The sequence below is a fragment of the Seriola aureovittata genome, chromosome 20, assembly GCF_021018895.1.
Source record: "Seriola aureovittata isolate HTS-2021-v1 ecotype China chromosome 20, ASM2101889v1, whole genome shotgun sequence".
Taxonomy (NCBI): domain Eukaryota; kingdom Metazoa; phylum Chordata; class Actinopteri; order Carangiformes; family Carangidae; genus Seriola; species Seriola aureovittata.
Window position 1 is genome coordinate 18,132,719 of NC_079383.1, and position 23,268 is coordinate 18,155,986.

General features: G+C 43.4%; 1 protein-coding gene across 1 annotated transcript in view; it reads left to right on the forward strand.

Moving 5' to 3' along the window:
- drosha (drosha ribonuclease III) overlaps positions 1-23,268 on the forward strand; it is an 82,415-nt gene that overhangs the window by 21,620 nt on the left and 37,527 nt on the right. Inside the window, exons 16-22 of the mRNA XM_056364432.1 lie at positions 3,067-3,174; positions 6,388-6,495; positions 13,028-13,166; positions 13,296-13,356; positions 13,712-13,771; positions 16,068-16,167; positions 18,289-18,391. Coding sequence (XP_056220407.1) covers positions 3,067-3,174; positions 6,388-6,495; positions 13,028-13,166; positions 13,296-13,356; positions 13,712-13,771; positions 16,068-16,167; positions 18,289-18,391 — 679 coding nt within the window. The remainder of the gene's footprint in view (positions 1-3,066; positions 3,175-6,387; positions 6,496-13,027; positions 13,167-13,295; positions 13,357-13,711; positions 13,772-16,067; positions 16,168-18,288; positions 18,392-23,268) is intronic.

Sequence of the window (23,268 nt, forward strand, 5' to 3'; positions counted from 1 at the left end):
ACCTGTTCCTCTGATAGGCATTTGCTACCCATAAGAGTCATCCTGTCAGAGGTGTTCACAGCAACCTTTCGCTCCTCCAGCTGGCTCTTTGATACCTCCAGGAAGACCAGAGGTGTCTACCTTGGCAAGAACTGGCCTTCACACCAGGGTGCACGCCTCTGTGCCCATTTCCAGATCTCATGCTAAGAGTATGGAAGGTTGTGTGTGTGTGTGTGTGTGTGTGGGTGGAGATGGTGTGGCATTGAGGGACATGCAGGCTGCCTGTGTGTGTTGCCCAGATGGATTTTGAGTCTCTCAGCCAAAGACTTTACTGGGCCTCAAACATACAAATAGACTGATATTGTAATCTGAAAACACTCGACTCCATCAGATTCTTTTTCTGAAGGTTTTTTTTTTTTTTTGTGATTTTACATCGTAAATCATCATTGAGTGTTCAATGGTTTATTTAAAAGATTGGACATATAACCTATAATGAGAAGGTGAAAATGTAACTACTGAAAATGAGATGCATAAGTATGTTACTTTATTATCTCTTATCTCTAATTTGAATAAGTATTCAGCCCTTAGTCAGTGCTTTGGCAGTGAATTCAGCTCCGAGTCTTCTTTATCAGCTCAGCATATGTGGATTTGGGGATTTGCTCTGATTCCTCCTTGCAGATTTGGCCAGGGCTCGGTCGAGCTGTATGAGGAGTATCTTTGAAAAGCTATCTTCATCTCATTCCACAGATTTTCCTTTGGTTTCCAGTCTGGGCTTCAGCTGGGCCACACAAGAACTTAAGACTGTTTTTCTCTGTCTATCCCAGTGTCGATTGAGATGTATTCATAAGGATCATTGTCCCGCTGCAGCGTTACCTTGGCCCAATCTTGAGATTTTGGCACTTAAACGTGGCTCTTCATAAGAACTTTTATTTATTTGGTCCTTAAGTTTTACTAAAAAAACTATGAAAGATACAGAGAGAAAGATCAGGATAACACTTGTAGGTTCGGCAAAAGGAGGACATTTTTGAAAATCAACATAGTTGGCATAATCAAACAAATGATGAAACACGTTTTTTGCAATTATTGTATGTTGGACAGAATAAGAGCGTATTGACAATTTGCTCTTCAAGAGTCTCGATTGTTGTGGTGTACAAGAAAGGAAATAGGAGGTTTTATTCCGATGAAGAAAGCACTCATTTCATAGAAAGTTGCCTATAAAATTATGATATACAGGCAGACATATATACAGAGTGACAAGGAAAAACCAACATAAAGTGTCTTGGTCCAGTCTGGTCACATCCAGCATTGACTCTCTGTCACCTGAGGATCAGTTGCTTTTTTTCCTTACATACCACACTAATGCACAAGCATCACGGTCATCACATGTGCGCCATTGACTACAATTACAAAAAGCTTATTTTACTGCCATTTTCTTTTTTTTCTCATAGAGCTAAATGGATACGTCATTTCAGTCACTGTTGCTATTGAAACACCAGCCATTTGTGCCCCGGCAATGAACCCTCTATCAAAGTCACTTAGATCTTTTCCTCTTCTTCAACGGCATCTGTGTGGAAGCATCTGCATTCATTATGTTTCACTACTCATTTATTCAGGTTTTTCATTCACTTTGTCACCAGTCTGTATCTTGCACTTTTTTTTACATTACATTGCATTCATTTGGAAGGTGTGTGTTCAACCTCTATACCAAAAAAATGTAAATGCGTCCCTCTTAAACGAACAACTTTTTGGCCTAAGAGGGAAGGTCAGGGGGGTCAACAAAAACATCATTTATCCACTGGAAACCATGAATATGTACAGCACATTTTTCTGTAAATGTCCTGTAAATCCTTATCCTGGACGACCTACAAGTGCAGTAGCTTTAATCTTCGAGCTTTGCACTGTTCAAACGATGTGAGAAATGTGATGAGAATAAACTAAAATCCCTAAATGAACTTGCAAAAGCACGAGTAAGCAAAGGGAGCACACATGCAACAGATGTACATTTGCAGTCTGCAGGCATTGAATTTCAGACAGTGTCTTTGGTGTTTGACCCCAACCTGATCCAAAACGCAAACACTCCTCTCAGAAGAGGATGTGATGGTATAAGTCAACTGTGCTGTGACTTGTCTCTTTGACCAGCAGAAAGTTGATTTCTCTACCTCCCCCATTCTGTTTAATTATTTAGTTTTTGTATTTCTGTCCATTCCCTGACCCTGTAGGAATCCCAGCATAATAAAGTATTTACATATCATTCGCAGTTCTCTGTGATTACTGCTTTCCATATACAGTGGCTGGCTGTGCATGGAAAGATTTGTTGTGTGTGGTTGCGCATGCATGTGTTGCGCGTGGGCGAGCGTGTTCACTTTGATGCACAGTTCAAAGTAGGATGGCATTATTTATTCATGCCTTTGTTGTTCTTATTTTCTCTGCGAGTCAAAAATTCCTGGCGTTCCATTTTAGGCAGATCATGGCTAACTCAGACTGAGTCGATTGCGTCTCAGTTGAATGAAACACATGCGTGCACGTAGACATTTAGGAGGAGCAGTCTGTCAATACGTCTTCCGTCTTGGTTGTTATTTGTAGGACCCTCTTGTCTCAAACTCATCCGCCTCTACTGAATTTCCAGTTATTTGCCATAGGGCTGACATGATGCTGTGTGTGTGCTTCTGTAATGATTTCTGCTGCTGCCGCTGATGATGATGATGATGTAGCCTCCTCTATGCTGTTGTGAGGTGGTCTTAATGGGCAGGCAGGTGCCATGGCTCTAGGTGGCTGGGACTGAAGCCTCAGCATCAACCTTCCTACACCCAACACCACCACTGCCCACAGCCATGCTGACCTATTGCAGCGCCTCAATTAGCCAGGACCAGCAGAGCTGTCACTTCCCCTGCTGCTACTGTCCACCACTATACTGTATGTGTGTCATGCCATGGAGGTTTCAGTTTATTGCATGTGCCAACCTATCTTTAGGGGGAGTGGGAGTGAAAGAAGGGAGGGGTGAGGGCGGGGTGGGGCTTTGAGGATGGGAGCTGTCCCCGTAGGCTTTGCTTCAGTGGATCAATAATTGACTGGCTGGTTGTTTGGCAGGAAGCTCTTCAGAAGATCCGTCAGAAGAACACTATGCGCCGTGAGGTGACAGTGGAGCTCAGCAGTCAGGGCTTCTGGAAGACTGGCATCCGCTCTGACGTCTGTCAGGTAACACCATTCCACTGTATGCACGCACAAACACCGGCACACGCATACCTGCTGCAATACACACTCATGGATCTAATACGTGAATGCACGCATGCATTCAAACGCTCATAGATGTGTAGATTTTGACAGAGAGTTACATGGACTCGCTCACACTAATGAACTCGCCAGGTAAAGTCATGACAGTAAAATTATTACCCAAATTGTCTGTCAGGTCCGTCACAATTTACAGACTGATTTCACACATACAGTTTTCCTGTGCAATGAGGGTTTATTTGTGACATTCTGGGTGAGCGCACTTTTAATTTTTAATTGAATACAATAACATCTCTGAAAGTGATGGCCAGAACTAGAAACATTTATAACATTTAGCAATTATCCTTTAAATGGACAGATACATGCACACGGAAGTAAATCCACTCAGACAGACACAGTCCAGTGCTCGCTGCACAGCCACAGTCAGAAACTTGGCTTCTGATCTTTCCACATGTTGCGTCACTTCTCCATTCAAGTGTCAAAATCTGTGTAAGGAAAGTGGACTCCCACAGAGCCTCAGCAGCCATACCCTTCATTAAGTAATGTCTGAGACCTGACAGTTTATTTATATACAACTTCACCAGCACCGCTCACTATGGTAAGAGCACATGTACCATTATCTCCTTCAAGCAGTTGTTAGGGGCAAAATAAAGCAGGATGCAGTTCTAAATCCACATGGTGTGTGCTGTATGTTATCTTGATCTTTGGGAAGCGGCACAACATATGCAGCTTACCATTCCATGCGTTCATGCAAGTTTAGTATGAGCAGCCCTAATGAGAGTTGAGCCATAACCCTGAATGTGTTAGCGCCCTGCTGTGCCCACTGAAAAATACAGAGCTGCATTTGTTCATGGATTTGTGAATGTAATGAAATGCACTAGTGTTCTTTATTTTATAATTCTTTCATTTATTGTCTCTTCCAGTATTTTCTGCCTGTTACTCTGAAAATAATTGGCATCAGCGTTGCACATCTTTTCCCTCTGAACACATCCGCTACCCTTGTGTGTAGTAAAGATAGCCCACAGCTGATACTCGTGCTCAAAGTTGGAGAGGAATGACAGAAAGTTGTAGCCTCGCAAACCAGACCTCTCTTGACCAGCCGACCAGTGAGGTCTAGCAAAGAAGGATCCAATCCATAATTGCTGCCCAATTATATTTGCTTCAAGCTGTACTGCTACGACTAATTGGTTCATGAATAATTTCACCTCGGATTGCAGTGGTACAGTCTGCACAACATGTGACACAGACGAGAGATAACGGGAAAACTGACCTATAGTTTCTTGATTCTAAAAGCATGAGCGCTATTTGGAACAAAATCAGCCCACTCGTTACTGACATGGCTCGGCTACACCAAGGTTATTTCACTTGAATGGCTCAGTCAAGGACCGTGCTACACATTTGAGCCACTGATGGGATTTATTTATTCATCAATGTTTTCTTTTTTAATTTTATACATGCATGTTTATCTTTTGATTCACTGCTGCCCCCCCCCCCCCCCCCCCCCCCCGCTTTGTCTACCTGCCTTTGTGTGTCCTTATCAACCCGTCCAAATCTTTTCAAGGGAAAGGCAACTTGTTTTCTCTTATATCACTGAGAAAATAAGTGTGGGTGGGTCTTTATTCACGCCAACAGTGTGTGGTGCATTTATTTATTTGTCATCTCTTACCATATACATTAATCCACCTACTTAAACATCACATAACTGAGCCTGCGCATGGAGGAATGTCGCTATCCAAATTTGTATTAATGGCAGGTAGGTAGGAAATAGATTAAACCTCTTGAATTGCTTTAATACTTGGCATTGCTGAATATGCATTGCCTCATAAAATCTCTTAAAATAAGTTGCAGTAGAGCACTGTGAGCTTTCAGCCTTACAATGACATCTCCATTGCACAAGATATCGCCTACATCAGAATAAATGAGCCTTTAAACAAAAAGATGTTTTATCATTTAGTACATAAGAAAGAAATGGATGAGATTAATCCTGGAACACAAGTTGGGATAACCATTTTACTGCATTCCAATTAATAAAATAATGATATTGTTAGTTCAAGTGCAATTTAAAGTTCATGCTTGTAATATTTCAGCCAGGGGAAAAGAAAATTCAAGCCACTGGTCCAGTTGGATGGTGTCCAAACTGCCCAAACGTCATCTGTGACAGTAAATTAGAAATTTCCCACCTTTTAATTACTGGAGTATCAACTCTAACAAGCCCCCACCTTTCCTTTCCACACACATATATACTCAGTCACTCAGGCAGTCATCAGAACAGGTCAGGAGCTGTAGACACGACCAGGGCCTGGCTTTGTTAATTGGCTGCTTAACAAGGCCTAGGGAGTGTGTCACCACAGCCCCTGTGATGGCCCCAGGGCTATGTGGCAGCGCTGCTTGTAGCCGCCGGGCCTCAGGCTCACCCTCCCCAGTAGCACTAATTAAAACATGCATGGCTCCCTCCTCTCTCATGTGGTGGCACGGGGTTAATGTGTGTACACCAGCCTTTGCTACAGTTTCTCAGCCACTCTGACTGGCTGACTTGATAAGTCACTGGTAATGATTCTGTAGATTGGCTCTCTGACTGTCAGATTCATTTGCTGACCACTGGCTGTTTTTCTCTTTTGCTTTAATTCTCACTTTCCGTGTCACACTCCCTCGCGAACATGCGCAAACACACTTCACTCACAGCTCATCCACCAGCTCCTCCTCTCCCTGCCCTTTTTCACTTTTCTTTCACTTTGTTACACTCAAACTTTTTCTTTTAATATAATATATGAGGGTCACAGGGGGCTGTGAGTGTTTGTCAGAATGTAAGTGTGTCAACATGTCGAAATGGGCTTTGATTTGACTGTCCTGTCCAAATGTGGATTTCCCTCCTCTCTGTTATTCCCTCTCACAGTGCAGCGATTGGGTTTTTGATTATTTCATCTCTCTGTTGCAGAGCACCACTTAATAAATAATGACTAGCTGATTGATTTCTCCCTCCCTGTTCCCTCTATCAACCCGCTCCCTTTCTTTCTCACAATCTCTTCATCACACTTTCTCTCAAAACACACGCGCTCCACTCCTCCTAAATATAAGGCATGATCCTGATTCTCTGTCTCTTCCTGTTTGTGTCCCTTTCCAATTTCTTTCCCTCGTTTTCTCCCTCTTGCCCATTTTGCCAATTCTCTCTGTCCTCCACAGCATGCCATGATGCTGCCTGTTCTCACACATCATATCCGGTACCACCAGTGTCTGATGCACCTGGATAAGCTCATTGGCTACGTCTTCAAGGAGCGCTGCCTCCTTCAGGTAAGGCACAGTCATGACAATGTCTTACTTACAAAGTGATGAGACTCTATGCCCCAGCCCAAGCTGCATTATTTAAAGGCTGGCATAGTTGATAACTAACAGGTAGGCAAATCCCTGTGGTTGTTTTAGGCTGGGCCAGATAAAAAAAAAAAGGTAAACATTTTGTGCTGAGATCCAGGGAGGCAGTGTTTTCCTCATTATTGTGCCCATTCCACCTCTGCAGGGATAGTTCAAGTGGAAACAGGGCCTCAGAAGTCAGCTAAGGTAACCCACACACCGGCCTGAGTCATATCTCTGCAACGAGCAGCCCAGGTCTGCTGTGAGTCGCAGTGACAGTAGTCAGGACAACAACAGCCTCCTCTGTAATGCCAGCTCTCCCTTGTCAGGTCTGCAGGCTCAAACTCTATGCTCTCAGAGCAAGCCCCACAGCTGCCTCCAGCAATATTGAAGAGCTGTCATAACCTGATACATTAGAAATCAATGTGTTGTAGCCTATACATAGTTAAAAAGGGAAAGGATGCATTAAGATTCGCTCAAGGCTGTGTGTGTGTGTGTGTGTGTGTGTGTGTGTGTGTGTGTGTGTGTGTGTGTGTGTGTGTGTGTGTGTGTGTGTGTGTGTGTGTGTGTGTGTGTGTGTGTGTGTGTGTGTGTGTGTGTGTGTGTGTGTGTGTGTGTGTGTCGTGTGCATGACTGCCCAGTGCTCTGGGTGTGTTTGTGTGGAGATTTGCACATATCGATCAACGATTGGCCTTTTTGTCGTTTGTATAATGACCACCTGTCATTAAGAATGCTAAAAAGGAAACACTGACCCGCCGCCAGCAGCCGACAAGCTGTGGCCCTTTCACTGAGGAGACACCCATTTGAGGTTGACATCTCGGTCCCTTGGGGAGAAGTTAATGGATTTATTCCTCCCTCTTTCTCATTCAATTCCTTCATTCATTCCAAAAAATACAAACAAAACAAAAACAATCAGTTTGATCATGACAGCTCACATATAAGCCTCTGCAGTGTGTGTTGCCCGTCTGGTCTGTCTGCATCACAATTATAGCCACAGAAGTGTTAATACCATGACACAGCCCTCTATGCGTGTTTATGTGTGTGGATGAAGCCAGAGCTGTCAGCAGTTCACCACTACCGGGACTGAAATGGCCAAAGCAGGGACCCATCATTGCTGGGCTTATAGCACCTTCCTCATCTACTGCACACACACATCAGTGGCTAATGTCCCACAGTACACACACTTTCTGCCCAGATAGGTTTGGACAGAACGGCTGCAGGAGTGCAATGGTGCTTGTTCAAACAGCCTTCTCCGAGTCAGAACTCATTTCAGATCTGCCATCACTTCCCATTTGCCTCCACTCTAATGGGATGATCACATTTAATGAGTTGAATGTTTTCCATTGGCAGTCTGTTCATTTCTAACATGAGAGAATCTGGTACCGCTCTTTGATCGCATTACAAGGAGTTGTATTTTGATATAAGCTTTGTGTGCTTTGAATTCATTTAACTGTAATTGTATATAAGGTATGAGTGATTTTAAACTTTTTCAAGCCACAGTGTGGGTTTTAAAGGAATACTACACAGAAAAGTTGTCTTTGAGCGTCTATTTCAGATGAGGAAAGCTTTAACGGTGGTTCAGAAAAGCCACTTTGCCAATAAATCGCTAAATATGCTTCTTCCAGAGGCACTTCAAAGCTGGTGGTGGAGGTAGTCATAATGTAACACAAAAGTAATATATTTAGCTAATGAGAGTGTGCTCTGATGGGAGGTTTTTTATTACCATGACATCCCAATCACCATTGGAAACCTTTGTTACTCCAAGTCAATGTCAATGTCTTCTCCAAAGTAGGAAGCCACAGGTGCTTGGACTCAGGAGGTATTGCGGGTTGACCGCGAATTGCGAATCGGTGGTCCGATAGCATGCTCTCCTTCTCACCACACGTTGAAGTTTCCTTTGTGAAGATGCTGAACCCCACTTCTACCTTGCACGGTATCTCGCTGCCGTCTGTCTGGAGTGTGTTTTTGAGTGTGTTCCTCCTTTCGAGGACGAGCTAAGGATGATGAACATTAGCCAAGTGAAGGAATGCTAACGAACACCTGGCTGTTTTCCCTGGGGAATAAGCTGATCGCCTCTATGTAACCGCGTTCTACAGCCAGAAAGGCTCCTGATGGCAAAATATATATGTGTTAAGTTTTAAAAATGTTTTGAACACATACTCAGTCCTAGTGAAAGCTGGTTGTGGTTACACTATTAAGAAGTGTTTTTAGTGAGGAGAAGAACTCGGGTGGTCATTTTTGGTTTGGGACAGTTGAATTGGTATTTCAGAATGGAAATTTTTGTTCTCGCCGTGAAGAGTAATGAGCTGTACGCCCATTAAAGGAAAGAAAATTTATTTCCCTTTTTTCATATTTTCCTTAGAAGAGATGAAAGCAGCAGATCATCTGGGAAAGCAGAGAGTTGGGTGGGTCTGTACAGAATCAATGCTTGTTTCCAGCTCGTTCTCTGTTATGTTTTAATGAAGGCATATCTGCGGATCAAAATTGCAACAGAACATATGTGGTAAATGTATCATCATCTATGCTCTGTGCAGTCAGTAAATACATGAAAACATCGTTTAATTCTCTGTGCAGAAACACACCTGTTTGCAGTACCAAATAGCAGTATGACCCTGGCATGAGGCAACTGAAAAAAACCCAGCCTGAGAGCGGGAGCCTTTGCACTCGTCACCCCCCCACCCCACCCCCCGCCCCTCCCCTCCCCGGCACCAGCGGAGCAACGACCCTTTGAAGCTTGTCTTCTGAGAGCCTCCCTGTTAAACATTTAACATTTAAAACTTAGGGGGTGGGGTGGGTTCGGAGAGACATGTGTTCACGGTCGCCACATGCTCTCGCATCCCCACATCCACCAGACCCTCTTAATCCTACGCGCCCCCTATTGTTTCATCCCCATTCCTCACTTTTGCCCCATGCTGGCAGAATGAGAGGCATCACAGAGCATCTCAATAATTTAGCTGTACAAGTCCTCGGCCTGGGCTCTGATATCGAATGCTTTTGTTTATGCGCCCCCATAAATGCGGCTGTGACTCTGTATACAGAGGACTGGGGGATTTGCTTTGTTATTCATGGCGATGCATGCCTGGCCATGTGATGGTGTCCATCTTTTTCAAGTAGGGCTGGCCCGAATACCATTTCACAGGCTTTGAATATTTTCTTGTATTTCTGAGGGTATATTATTACTCATTACAAAAGGATGATAATAGTGTTGCATATTATAAAACAATGCAAGGCACCTTCATGTTGCGTCCTTATTATTGCATGTCAGATACTGTATATCAAGCATATGGCCATATTAAGCTGGATTAATCCTTGTTGTTGGGGGTTAACGGGAGTCCTGGCGTAGGTTTTCATTTATAGTTCAGCATCAGATTTCACCAGATGGTAGCACCACCGCAAGAGTAAATGGATGTAATGTATGTCATCAGGGTCAATGATGTTTCTACTTTCCACAGTTATCATGTTTATGTTTTTATGACTCACTGTGACAGCTAGCGGTAAACTTCTTACAACTTCACACACAAATATAAATCCCCCTTTAGTCTGTATGTAACAGCATATCTGTTATGATTAAGTACCAAGTGAACCAAACCTACCTTTTTTTTTTTTGGTCACAAGGGGGCAGTACAAATAAGTTGTGAACACAACACCGATGTATCGTCACCTTTTGCGTAGACGTGGGGAACTTGTCAGTAAATGGATGCTAATTTACACATGCAGCAGTTATGGAGCAACAGTAAGACAAGTAATAATGAAAATCCAAACTTTTGGCAACTGGCTAAGTTGTTGATCTTGTTGGAAGTCACTTGTTTGATAGTGTAGATCAATTAGTTTGAGGGAGAGAATGATTATAGCACGTTTTATCAGAATTGCACTCCATGTAATTTACATTAAAATTCAGAGGATCAAATTAAAATACTTTAAGTGGTCACAGTCTGTTCCTGCTGTTTTTTTTTAACCCCTGAACCTTGATTCACCTGTGCACACTACACAGCAATGACATTGTTGAGTTGTGTTTGCATAGCAGGCAGTTTGGCCGTTAGTTTCCCTGCACACGGGTACAAGAGCCACACTCTTTCCAGTCAAGCCTGTCGCTCTCCACTGAGCGATGATGTTTATTCCTGTTTAGCCAAAGGCAGTTGAGCAGCAGCTGAGGCAGTGATCACTAAATCCAAATCCCTGCGATACTTTACGCAGTCATTATGTTGACAGGAACAGTTGCAGACGTCAATCCTCTCCACAGATTCAGCTTAAAAAGCCGTTGTTTGATGTTGTCCATAACTGTGAAGGACCTGCAGTGTTTACAAAATAACTGATGTATTTTGCTTGATACGTTTCCTTTAGAGTACCAAACTCTGTAGTTCAGGCTGTGTAGTAGGCAGTCATTGACTTGTGTCTGACATCGCACAATGGGGGAGTTGAAATTGGAAGCAGATGTGGTTGTTGTTGTTTTTATTTATATTTTTATCAAATTGTCAACACGGCGCTGAGAATTGCTACATTTCTGCTTGTGTCATGTCAAATAACTAGCTCTCAAAAAACCCTGTTTCTCTTAACCACAGAAAAAAAAAAAATACAACTGCTGGTGAATTTGTCGTCTCTGTGTTCAAGGCTACAAAGCTGAAGGCCTCTTGAGCAACTATAAATATTGAAACCTCTGTGTTAACGTTTTACATATATATCTCATTGGAGCTTGAAATTGATTTGAAGTTGGCTGAAAGGAGACAAGCATTTTGAAAAGCAAGCCCAGGGGGAAGAGTAGATGGATTTCTTTCTTTTTTTTTCTTTTTTTTGGCTGAGATTAACATTCTCATAATGTAAGATTGATAAAGGCTTGACATATCCTACTGAGCCCTATCTTTTTCCTTTTTCTTCCCTCAGCGAGTTTGAGTTCAGCCGCGGCAGTCTTTCCAGGCACAGCAGTTTTTGTCCTCTTTTCAAACAAAGCTGAATGTCGACTAATACGTTTGCTTCAGGGTTATTTTACCTTTAATTCCCACTTTTGGCTCTCTTCAAAAGTTTGAAAGTTTAATCATTAATCTTCATACAAACAACTTTTACCGTGACAAAAAGGCAAGAGGGACACTCTGATTTTCTCTCTGTGGCTCACCTAAGTGCACCTCCTTGTCCTCTTTTCCTTTGAGCGATTGCTGATCAAACATTATTAGACAGATTTGCTTTGACCATTATTACTGTTTGTAACTGGTCATTAGCCAAAAGAGGAAATGGACTAGATCAAGCTCTTTGAAGGTTTTTCCACAGGGCCTGGGGTTGGGCCATATTGTTGATGTCTAAATGCTGTCATTTGTCGCTCACTGTGTACACTGTCGGCCCCTTTATGACCAGTAACTAAGTCCCAGGAGCCCGGGACCTAAACTCAGGAACTTTTTTGCATCTGCAGAACTGTGAAGGTGGAGAAATAAGTTGTGATTTTTTTTGGCACTAGATAAGACAACAACACAGCATCGTTGCATGTTGACTCTGAGGTTTGAGTGAATGCTGGAAAGCAGATGTGCAGAGGGGGAATAAGAGACGGAAAATGCCACGATGCCAGGTTTCTTACTGGTGTCACTTTTCAAAAAATCAAATTTGAGGGAATGATAAGTAGTATGTAGTTCAAATGAATGTGAAAGTAACCCGCATATCTTCCAGCAGCTTCCTCATTTTGGTGACGAGCTACGGGTGCTCGAAAGGAAGTTTGTACGACATCAGACAATACCGGAAATTAAAAGCTATATCTACAGTTCTTTTGAATGACCATACTGGAAGGTGAAGTGAAAATCTGGCCGTACAGTACAGTACAGTATTGTTTGAATATGGGAATAGCAGTGCACATTCTCCGACGGCCTCCCCTGGGAGACATTCCTGGTGTTTTACATGAAAAGTGATAAAAAATAATTTTGTCAAGAATTAATAGAAAAGTTGAATCCCTGGCTACTTACTGACCTCCACACGTCAGGCCAATCATGGTGTGAAGGCTAAATTGTCTGATTCAGACAATGGTCAGAAAGTGGTGGGATACAGGACTCGCTAATCTGATGGCAAAAAGGTGTGAGGGGGAAGTGGTTTTTTTAGCTAATCGACCATCCAATGAGCAGGAAGCATGCACAGATCACCAGCTTCTTCCACTTTACTAAACAAAGAAAAAGACATTGGCCCAGAAAACTGTCGGGGCATACAGTAAGTCACAGTGCATTTTGTAAATTCCTTCTGGTGCTGCACAATAAGCCTGGAAACTTTGAATTCCAACAGATCATTACGGTTGACATTTTTTCACGTATTAGAATGAGAGTCAGAATCTTGAATAATAAGTGACAGACTTACTATAAAAGTGTTTTGCACTACTGCTTTAGAAAGTAACTGCTCTGATTCATTCAGTCTTAGAAAGACTGCCGTTCCCTTGGTTCCTGAAAATGGTCCTGTAGTTGAAAAGTGTTAAATTACACCTATTTGCTTACCCTATTTTCCTCTACTCCAGCTGGCCATGACTCACCCCAGTCACCACCTCAACTTCGGCATGAATCCTGACCATGCCCGCAACTCGCTTTCTAATTGCGGCATCCGCCAGCCCAAGTATGGGGACAGGAAGGTCCACCACATGTACATGAGGAAGAAGGGTGGGTAATTTTCACCCATGTTTCTCTTTCTCTCCCTGTCTTGTTTCTTTTATCTCTGTCAGATTACCACTCTCTCTATAGTAGTCTCTAACCGTTTCAATCATGTGTTTTTTTTTTTTTTTTTTTCAGGAATCAACACATTGATTAACATCATGTCTCGTTTGGGGCAGGATGACCCCTCCCCTTCCAGGTAGGCTGCCTGCGGGCACATATCTGTTCATGCTATCACTGACCACAGGAGCAATCAAAGGAACATTCTTGTGATTAATATACCCGGCAGGCCTGCTGACAAGAAAATTAACTTTAACTGTGAAAGGAAGGGATATCTCAGGGGAAATGAAATGAGCTAATTTTAAGGGCAGCGACTACTTATTATTGAATGTGAGCTGCTGTTATTCTCAGAGCGTTGATGAGGTGAGCAGCTGTGTGTGTGACTGTGTATGTATATCTGTATTTTTGTTTGCTTAAAGTCTGCCTTTCCTGCTACTTGTTCAACTGCCCTCACAGTCTCCACCTTTACCCCCCTGTCTCCTCCCCAACCTTAGGATCAATCACAACGAGAGACTGGAGTTCCTGGGTGATGCTGTTGTCGAGTTCCTCACCAGGTGAGTAAGCGCTCACGCATCTTTGATGGACACAACTGCTAATTGAAGCCGACTACAACACTATCAGCCCCCCCCCCATTCCTTTCTCACCCTCTCACTCTATTTCTCCCTCTCTCTCATTGTCTATATCTATCTGTGCCTGTCACAATCACACCCCTCTCATACTTTGGACTCATTCAAGACAGTGATTTACTGGTAATTGGAACTGGGATGTAATTTTTCCCCCCATACCCCCTGTTAACAGCCTGAAATTCTCCATGACAACTTGCAATTAGCTGTCTAGAATTGCTGTCTGGAATGCTGACTGTGTTATTGACTCCCAGGTGAGTGCGGACGTTGCTGCCCGGCACTTACCTAAGCATAGTGCTAATTATATGTAGCTATTATTATTCTCATACAGTGTGTGAGGAAGCTGCCCACCTGCCTACTGTACCCCTACCTCCTCCTCTGAGTGGATATTACTACTAGAAAATGTAAGAAAAGGGCTTTCTCTGCCACAGGGTTTAGTACTCACTCACTCACTCACTCACTCGCTCCCTCCCGTACACACACAGGTTGCAAAAAGGAAGAACAGATCTTTATCTGACTTTCATTTGCCCAACAGCATAACTTCTACTACCGAAATCTAATTTGTAACCCTCGATGCTAACACTTCCACAACAGTGAACATTCACGAGCAGGATTAAACCTTAATAGGAGCTGACACTGGGGTACACAGGACACTGCTTCTGCTCTTTATGCAGCAAGAACAGTGTTACAAAGACGGTGGTTAGCCTCTGTTTCTCTGGATATCTTTGGGCATGTTTTGCCACTTTCCCTCCTTTTTCCCCCCGTTTTCCTCTGCCTTCCTTCTTTGATTGTTAGCGTCTGACGAGACATGCTTGGCCTACACTCTGGCCCTCTGAATTATTTATCAGGCTCTTGTCCAGTTAAATGGGTACAGCAGATCCAGGCAGCTGCCTCGTGCACCTCCAGTGTGCGCTGCCCTTGGAGGCTATCTGTGCTTCTGCTGTCCAGCCAACAGAATATTCTGCACATTTGAATAGCCCCAACATAGGGTGCTAGTGTTGAACAGAGGAGGGTGGTGGTGGTGGTGGGTGGGTGGGTGGGTGGTTGGGGGTGTCGCGGGATGATTTATTTTAAAAGGCTTAGCAGATAATTAAAAAAAAAAAAAAACGGAATATTTGTGATCCTCTTCCTTTTAATCAGCAGTTATTAACGTCCAGGTAAGTTTTAAATTAGCAATAATTATTAAAGATAAAGGCCTGAAAAGGCCAACTACAAATCGTCTTTGGAATTGCATGAAGAACACAGCACAGCAGGTACACATCAATTCTGCTCTTGAATCCCTGTGCCATAAAAAATTTGAGAATCACTGCCGCAGAACATGTCAGGGGGAGCACATGAGAAATTGATGACAGGTGAGCTTCAGATTTATTGGCTGGAAAGAGCCTCAGTTTTTATGTTCACTTAATGACCCTTTGATGTAGTGCGTGGTCATGGGGGTCAGTAGTTCACTGCATCATATATGTTCTAAAACCATTTTCTTTGTGATTTCAATTTATCTAAAAGGATGTCCCAGTCTGGTTCTGATTAATAAACTCAACTCTGCAAAGTGTTTTTTTTTTTTCTTTTTGTACCTGGAGAATGCAATGCGGCCCAGTCAGCCAGTTTGTGTGACTGACACTTGTGCCAGCAAACCAAGTGTCTCTAGTCTAATTATTTTTCATTACATAAAGTGGTTTTCATTAATTCCAAGTGCTTTGTTTCCAGACTAAGATCACAATACCCTAACAAATAGACCTCTCGTGAATTTGGAAAACAGAACGCCACCTGCTTTCCTCTCTTTGCATTGATTAGAAATGACTGAATTAAATGGCCTGTTTTAATTCAAATGAAATCAAATGACACGCTGCGGTTTGGGAGATGCTGGACCGTAATGAAAATGGAACCTGTTCGCCCGGAACCCAGCTGTGGAACTACTGAAGCGTCTGCGGCCATTTCTGGGTTCCAACACAGACCTGGAAAGGCTGGAAATCTCTGGAAAATTAATTAAGTGGCTTTGAAAAAAATGGGCAAATGAAAGATGAGTGAGAATGACATAAATATCTAATTTTCCTTGCCATGAAGAAGAACTTTAAGTAGGTTTTGCGATGATCACATAACTGTTGCGTATCTTAGTATTCAGACAAGAAATTAAACTGCTGGAAAAAGTATCCAATAATATTTTTCAACTAGACATCCAGTGATTTGTTCTTCAACTGCTCTAATCTGTATTTCATTTCTCTGTCCACAGTGTCCACTTGTACTACCTTTTCCCCAGTTTAGAGGAGGGCGGCTTGGCCACATACAGAACAGCCATCGTACAGAACCAGCACCTAGCCATGCTAGCCAAGGTAAACTCACCTCCTGCATTTCATAACAAGTCCCCCCTCTTTAGGTCAAAATGGTGAAAGGTCTGCAAACTGACAGGAGAGACAGTCTTATTGTTTTCTGTCTTGCTGTTATGACTTAGCTTCTTTTTAAGGGGGCACTGGGGAAAAGAGTAATTTTGTCTTGCTGCCATTCGTACCCTTTTTTTTTTTGCCCCCTCAGGTTTGTAATTGGAGATAAAAGGTTGTTGTTTTGGAGGACTAGACTAGTGCGGCTGGGGTCCCAGTGGGCCCCTAGAGGTCTTCCTGAAACACTCTCCAGTTCCTGTTATCGCTAGGCCCCCTTGCTTCCCTCCCTCTCTCTCGCTGGCAGCGTTGTAGAGCCAAGCCGCACTCACTGGCACGTTTGTAAAGAACACAACAATAATCGTCCCGTGATGTGAAGAAAGCAATTAAAAACTTCAATCTTTCATGTTGCTCCCTGCTGAATACAAAGATGCAGCCGCCCGAATCTGCATTAGTGCTGTGTAGCAGTTTGGCTTGTTTCAATTTGCCGCTCGCGGTAAAGTGAGTGTGATACAGTGTTCGACGTTGCCAAGTTGTTTACCAGGCTCCTCTAAAGCCGTCTGCTCAAGAACACTTGCAATTATCTTTCAAAAAATATCTTCAGCGAGCAACGGCACAATCCACCACTTCACTTGGAAGGCTTAAAAGTCAGAACGGGTTCCCTCTGAGTTGGAGTATTTATGAATTGTGATTTAATTTGTGTGTGCAATCACGGGGGGTGGGATACCACCAACAGTTAGCAGCCATAATTAAATAGCACCCTGACTGTTTTTTGTTGGGTATTCATCTGTGGTGCACAACCAGTGAAGTCAAGTTGGGCTACTTTTGACTTGGCTCAGAGAAACTGTTGGAGAAAGTTTGACTGACCCACAGTCCCACACTTCAGACACTCATTTATATGAAATGCAAACGTTATTATTATCATCATCATTAGACTGAGCATGTGCACTTCCTCGTGTGATATCCTGCCAAACCTACAAGTTAACCAGTACAACTAGCTTCAGTGCAAGAGTAGCTTGGTTGCAGTTCTTGGATCAGTTTCTCATTCAGGTTTTGAGGACATATTTTCTATATTTTTCATGCATGTCCTTATTTGTGACCCTGGGGTCACAAGTAAAGTTTATTTGTACAGACCACTTACGATATAAACTCTGTCAATGGACTTTTACAGGCCCACATTCTTGTGTTCTATGACAAAAAGGTCCCAGAAAACCCTAACACATTAAAAAAAGGCAATAGGGACAGTAGAATAAAAAAGATTGATAAGTCGAGCACTTTAATAATCCCCAATGGGAAGTTAGGGTGTTCCAACAGCTAAGTCACATAAATCACAAAACAAATGGACAGTCAAGGAGGTAATGTAGGCAGGAAACTGAAGTCCAGTTAAAAGCCATATATAATAAACAACTTGAATAAAACAAAGAATAGAGATAGGAACTAAAATCTAGCACCGTACTCGAATATTTATTGAGTATATATTAGACATTTTCATTGCAGGTAATGAATAGTGCATTTGTCATATAAGAAGGTAGTCTAATTTACAATACAATATGTGCACAACGTTTGGATTGAACTTGTACAGATTAATATACAATTACCTGTACATTGCATATATTTGTAGATGCAATATAAAAACACTCACAGGTAGAGGTAGGTTGAATACAGCTATGTAGTACAGGGATATGAGGTACTGACTACTATTCAGAGAGAATGAAGGTCACTGTACTATTTCACAATTTATCTTGGGATTATCCAGTGAGTCTGTGTGTGTGTGCCAATGTAATTTTGTGCGTGCATGTATGCACATGTGCGAACATTTTCCTCCTGTGCCGGCTTAGTGCATCATGCCACAGCTGGACAACACATGGGCACATCTGTCAGTGCCATGAAGTAGAACCTTTTCCAGCAAGGGCAGGCAATCTTTCTCATTTCCCTTGAGTTTTTGGGCCCTTTTTTCCCTTCTTTTCCATGGAGAGCCTGTGAAAATGTGCAATACCAAAAATGCTATTACTTTTTCAAGAGGCTATTACTGAGGTGTCGGTGGCGGCACACTGATATGAATGTGTTTGTCTTTTACAGAAACTGGAGTTAGATCGCTTCATGCTCTACGCTCACGGACCGGATCTGTGCCGGGAGTCGGACCTGCGACACGCCATGGCCAACTGCTTCGAGGCTCTTATCGGTGAGGTTCCCGTGAGACAAAGATAGAAGCCGGGGTGATGGTTGTGCAGGAGAACAAAAAAGAGGGATGCATTTTGAGTGAACTAAATATGTAAATCTATTCCTAAAAGAACAGATTTACATACACTAAAAACAAATACTGTCTCTCCGCTCTTATGAACACAACACAAAAATTAGTAGGGGGTTTAATGTTGTTTAATACCACTAGTTTTAGTGGAGTGCTGCTTCGCTGGACTTTGCAGAAGCATGAATGTATTTAATCTGAAACGCTTTTATGCATAAATGTGTTAAATTCATCTGCTAACTTCATGTACTCTGCATAAAATTGAGTCCTTTAATAGCTTAATTCAGGTTTGTGTGTATGTGTGTGTGTGTGTGTGTGTGTGTGTGTGTGTGTGTGTGTTAAACTGTGTAAATAGCTGCAGTGGATCTCCCATTAGGCCCGGGAAACATTACACAGCTATATTGATCTCAGGAGATGTGGTTTGACCTCTGGGCTGGACAAGCAATCCCCAGAGCTGTGCTCTCCTTTGCCCGCACCAAACACATACACAAGCTTGCTATTCATCTTGCTAGCAGTTCAGTGATAGAGTTTGTGCAGTGATTAGGACCCCGTGCTGGAAACCACACACACAAAACACTCACACACACAGAAATCTCTTGGTGGGGTCGATCTCCCTCTCTTCCATCCAACCCCATGGGCAGTGCTAAGCTGAGCCTCACTCCTGGAGAGCTGCAGAGTCGGCAGCTTTCTTCATCTTATCACCATCTTGATTGAACCAGTTCAGCCATCTCTGTGCTCCCCTGATGATAGATACAGAAAGTGGGTGGCTTTAAAGAGATCTTCCTCAGCGCCCCCCCCCCCCCCCCCCCCCCCGCACCAAAACACAGCAGTGCGCAAAGAGCGGCAGGGAAAGTGCTGACTGGCACCATGGCCCCCTGTCGGCCCCGGGGCCCCATTCTTGTTACGGGTTCATTATCGGCAGAGACGAAGTCATAATCTATTCTGTCCCGTGGCTGTCGCCGCCTCATTGCTGCACACATCCGAGCAAGGTAGCAGGGCCACGACACTGGATTCCCTCTTTATTTCTTTCCCTTCTCTCTCTCTCTCTCTCTTTCTCTCTCCTCCTCTATCTGAAACTTCAACTTAATAAAAGTGATGAATAAACAGGGTTGCTGTTGTATCGGAACCTGTGAGAAAACCACTGTCAGAGAGCACCCTGTGGTGATGAGTTTTGGATTAGTAACTCAAAAATATCACCCCCCCACCGCCACTCACCACAGACACACATGCTGAGGGGCAAAACATGCACACGTTCACTCAGATTCAAGACATTCAAAGTCACTTGCATTGAGAATGCCGATTGATGTTGCCTCCTTTCTTTCACGGAGACTTTTGTCATCTTCATTTCAGTTTTTTTAGCTCAAACGCCTCCTTTCAGACCTTGTTGTCGAGCAGTCTATCTGTCTCCACCCTCCCCCGTCTCTGACTTACACTTTATGATCCCTTGCACCCCCCCCACACACACACACACCACCACCACCACCCCCCCACTGTGATCTAGAGTTTGGGTGTTATTAGGTGAAAGATGTGCCACGCAGATGATGAGTCATCCTGTCACTCTGTCATCTCCTTCCCTCTCTGCCAGCCCTCCGACTCTCTCACTGAACAGAGCGTTTTCTCCTTACAAGACAAACTCAGATCGCTCACACATGCCGTAGGATGGTACAAGGGGCATGTAAACGCTGTCATTTCATCCTGGCACGCACCTTTCCATCTGACGGAGACGTCAAAAAACCACCGCTTTCCCGAAACAGCAGGCGCCGCGTTAACTTACGTGCACTTGCAGACGTGTCCTTGCCTTGTTGTCTTAAGGTACCATCATATTTCTTTTCCTTTTTAACACGTTTTCTTCCTGCAGCGTGCACAAGTGTAGAATTCAAATGGTCCTCTTTCCATACAGTCCTGTTTTGAAAGCTGTGATGGAATATGACATGCTCGTAATATTTCCAAGGCCCTGGCAGATAGCTTTAACGGCTTACTGTGCATGTTTTCTGACCTTTTGTTTTATTTGTTTCTCAGCCACAGTGACCGTTGAACCTGGGCTGTGTTGGAAATGGCAGATAATCTCCTGCTTTGCATGGGCAAAGCTTTTCCCTCCATGGAGCCGAGAATGTGTCTATCTCCTAACCCCGAGGCAGGGCCATTCTCTTGCTCCAGACAGAGGGAGAAAGAAATGGAGAGAGCTGGAGAGAGAGGAAGAATGGAGAGAGAGCAGTAGAGGAATGGAAAGCAAAGGCATCTGCAATGCAAATAGGTGCCCTGCAACCCTGAATAATTCAAAGTGTTGAATGGAAATCTTGCTTTTCTGATCCCCCGTCATTAACTTCTGCCGGAGTGGGCCATTCTCATTTGGGCTCTTTTGGCCTGCGCACCTCCCATTCTGTACCACCCCCTCCCCCCTTCTCTCTCACTCACCCTCTCCCTCTGTACTTTTGCTCTTGCCCACTTTACCTCTTCGTCTTTAGAAACCACTTTCTCCTTCTGCTTATTCATAGAAACTCTGCACGCCTGTTGCCCTCCCGTTTCCCTCTCAGGTCCGCTTTACTGATAAGCCACGCTGCTTCCTTCCTACCGAACTGTTTGAAAAGAATTGAGAGAAGAAGAAAAAAGGCCCCACTCTGTTTTTATGGCCCTAATTTCCTTGTACAGTTGATCGGTGGATTATACGCTGCCAGCAGCCATGGGGGATACAGATGGTGAACCTTTGTGGGGGCCCTCTCTAAGCTCTCCCTATTAAAAGAACGGAGAGAAAGGATTATCTCTCACTTGCTGAATATCAGATTCATACACAATGCATCCTCTGTATTCATTGAGCAAGTACTGTTCCCTTTGTTAATTGCTGCAATGGTAGCAGTAGTGGAGTTGGTTTCTTGCGTGCCCTCTTTTTTTTTTTTTTTTGTTTCTCCATCTCAGCCTCTGTTCCAAGCCTGATAGTTGGAAAGTAACATGTTTGATGTGACAATGTACGCAGCCTGCCTTTGTTGGTGCTGTGGTGAAAATTCTATTTTCATGTTTTGGTTGCGTTTATTTTTTTTTTTACCTTTTTAATGTGTAGTTTTCTGTGTCCGTCTGCTGCCTCAGCCCCCATTGAGCCGAGAGGGAGCGGCTTAATATATCATTTGATGGATTAGAGCCTGAGCGTTTTTGAATAATTCATTCTAGGTTATTAATGTGACTGTCAGCCGCTGGTGTTTCATATGCCCCTGACTCTGGGTTTTTATTGGTCACTGAAAGCCCACAGACATTGGAATTCTATTCCTAAACATAACACTGTACAGTCGGCATGGCTGTCTGAATTAGATGTGTGACAGATTTGGAGATTCATTAGTGTCTGGCCTTCTCTGGCCATGACTGATATTCTCTCCACAGTACTGGATGAAAACTTGGTTGAAGTTTGTACACTGTTCTCTCTGGCCTGAATCAAATTTTCACTGTGAAGTTTTTAATTCATCAGTTTAGGGTTGGGCATCATTAGGCTCTGGTTCCGTTTTCAAGTCCAGTTCAAAGTTGGGAAAATACCCAGCTTCATTAAGCTCAGTATCTAATGAATCTCCAAGTCAAAGATTGCAAAGAGCAGTGTACAAAACACAGGGTGAATAGTTATTAAATAGGTTATCTACCTTTTAAAAAAACTGACGTTTAATGTTTTGAACATCAGTCTTTTTGAGTCCTATGTAAGTTTAATTTTTTTGAAGGAGCTGGTGGATCAAATCATAGTGTGTCTTAGGTGTAAAAGGGGAAACTGGTGCACATTCAAATCCAGTACAAATCCTCATACACATACTGTATTCTAGGCAGGTTGGTCTCAGTTGTAGACTTCCTGTATTTTGTCTTGGCATCCGTGGCAGGGTCAAAAACTCAATGGATTGAATGTGCCGGAGCTTTGAGACTGCAGAGTGATTTGGCTAGGGCATGATGTTACTGCAAGATGAGCTGCGGAGAGATGCTAGCATGTAATTGCCAGTTGAGTTGGCTTGGCGTCTTTGTGGGCTGTGTGTATTCAGGGCATCATCTGCAACTTTGCAAGCTGAGGGGTGGACTGTGAAGCACAGATCTCCATTTAATGATTGCGGCAAGTTGTGCGATTGATTAAATCGCTTTGGGGCACACTTTTTGCATGGACAGCCTCCTTGTCAAAAGTGTTCTCTCTAGAATTAACTGCATATCTTGGTTTCTTCATCTACAGGCCCTTTGATTGACACCAAAGGTGTTGCTTTCAGATTTTTAATACTATTTTAAATCCCTTGAGGCTCTCTTGGTTTCTCCCTCCTTCCCTGTGTACTCCCCACCTTCTCCTTCCTCTTGGAAAAAGTTTTGAAAATCTAATCAGAAGCAAAAACTTTGAGTTTCAACGACTTTGAGGCCTCCATTTGGGGAACTTTTCAAATTTGCTGTGTCATCAGAACATGAAGAAAACTGCCTGCCAGCTCCACCCACTCCCCACTAGCCTCAGTATTCACACATATGAATGTATTATGAGTGGTAGTTGAAAGACATTCAAAACGTGGTCCTACGAGGGAGTTCTTATCCTCCCACATCTGGTCTCCAGAGGAAACATCTGCTATGTAGCAGTGTCTAGAACTGAGGTCCACATTATAGTAAAACCACAAATCTCAGCGCTGATGCTTAGTGGAAAACATCCTGTGAAGAACCGCTCCCCTCTCTGGAGCCTCCTGTGGTCTGCCTCAGTGAGATGCTCGCCCCATCACGCCAAGATTACAGAGGCTTTCCTCACTTGTACACATCTGCAGTGGCATGCTGTGTTTGTGGACTTCAAGAGGAGTTTTAGATTTATGGGTTTTGATTTATAGGCT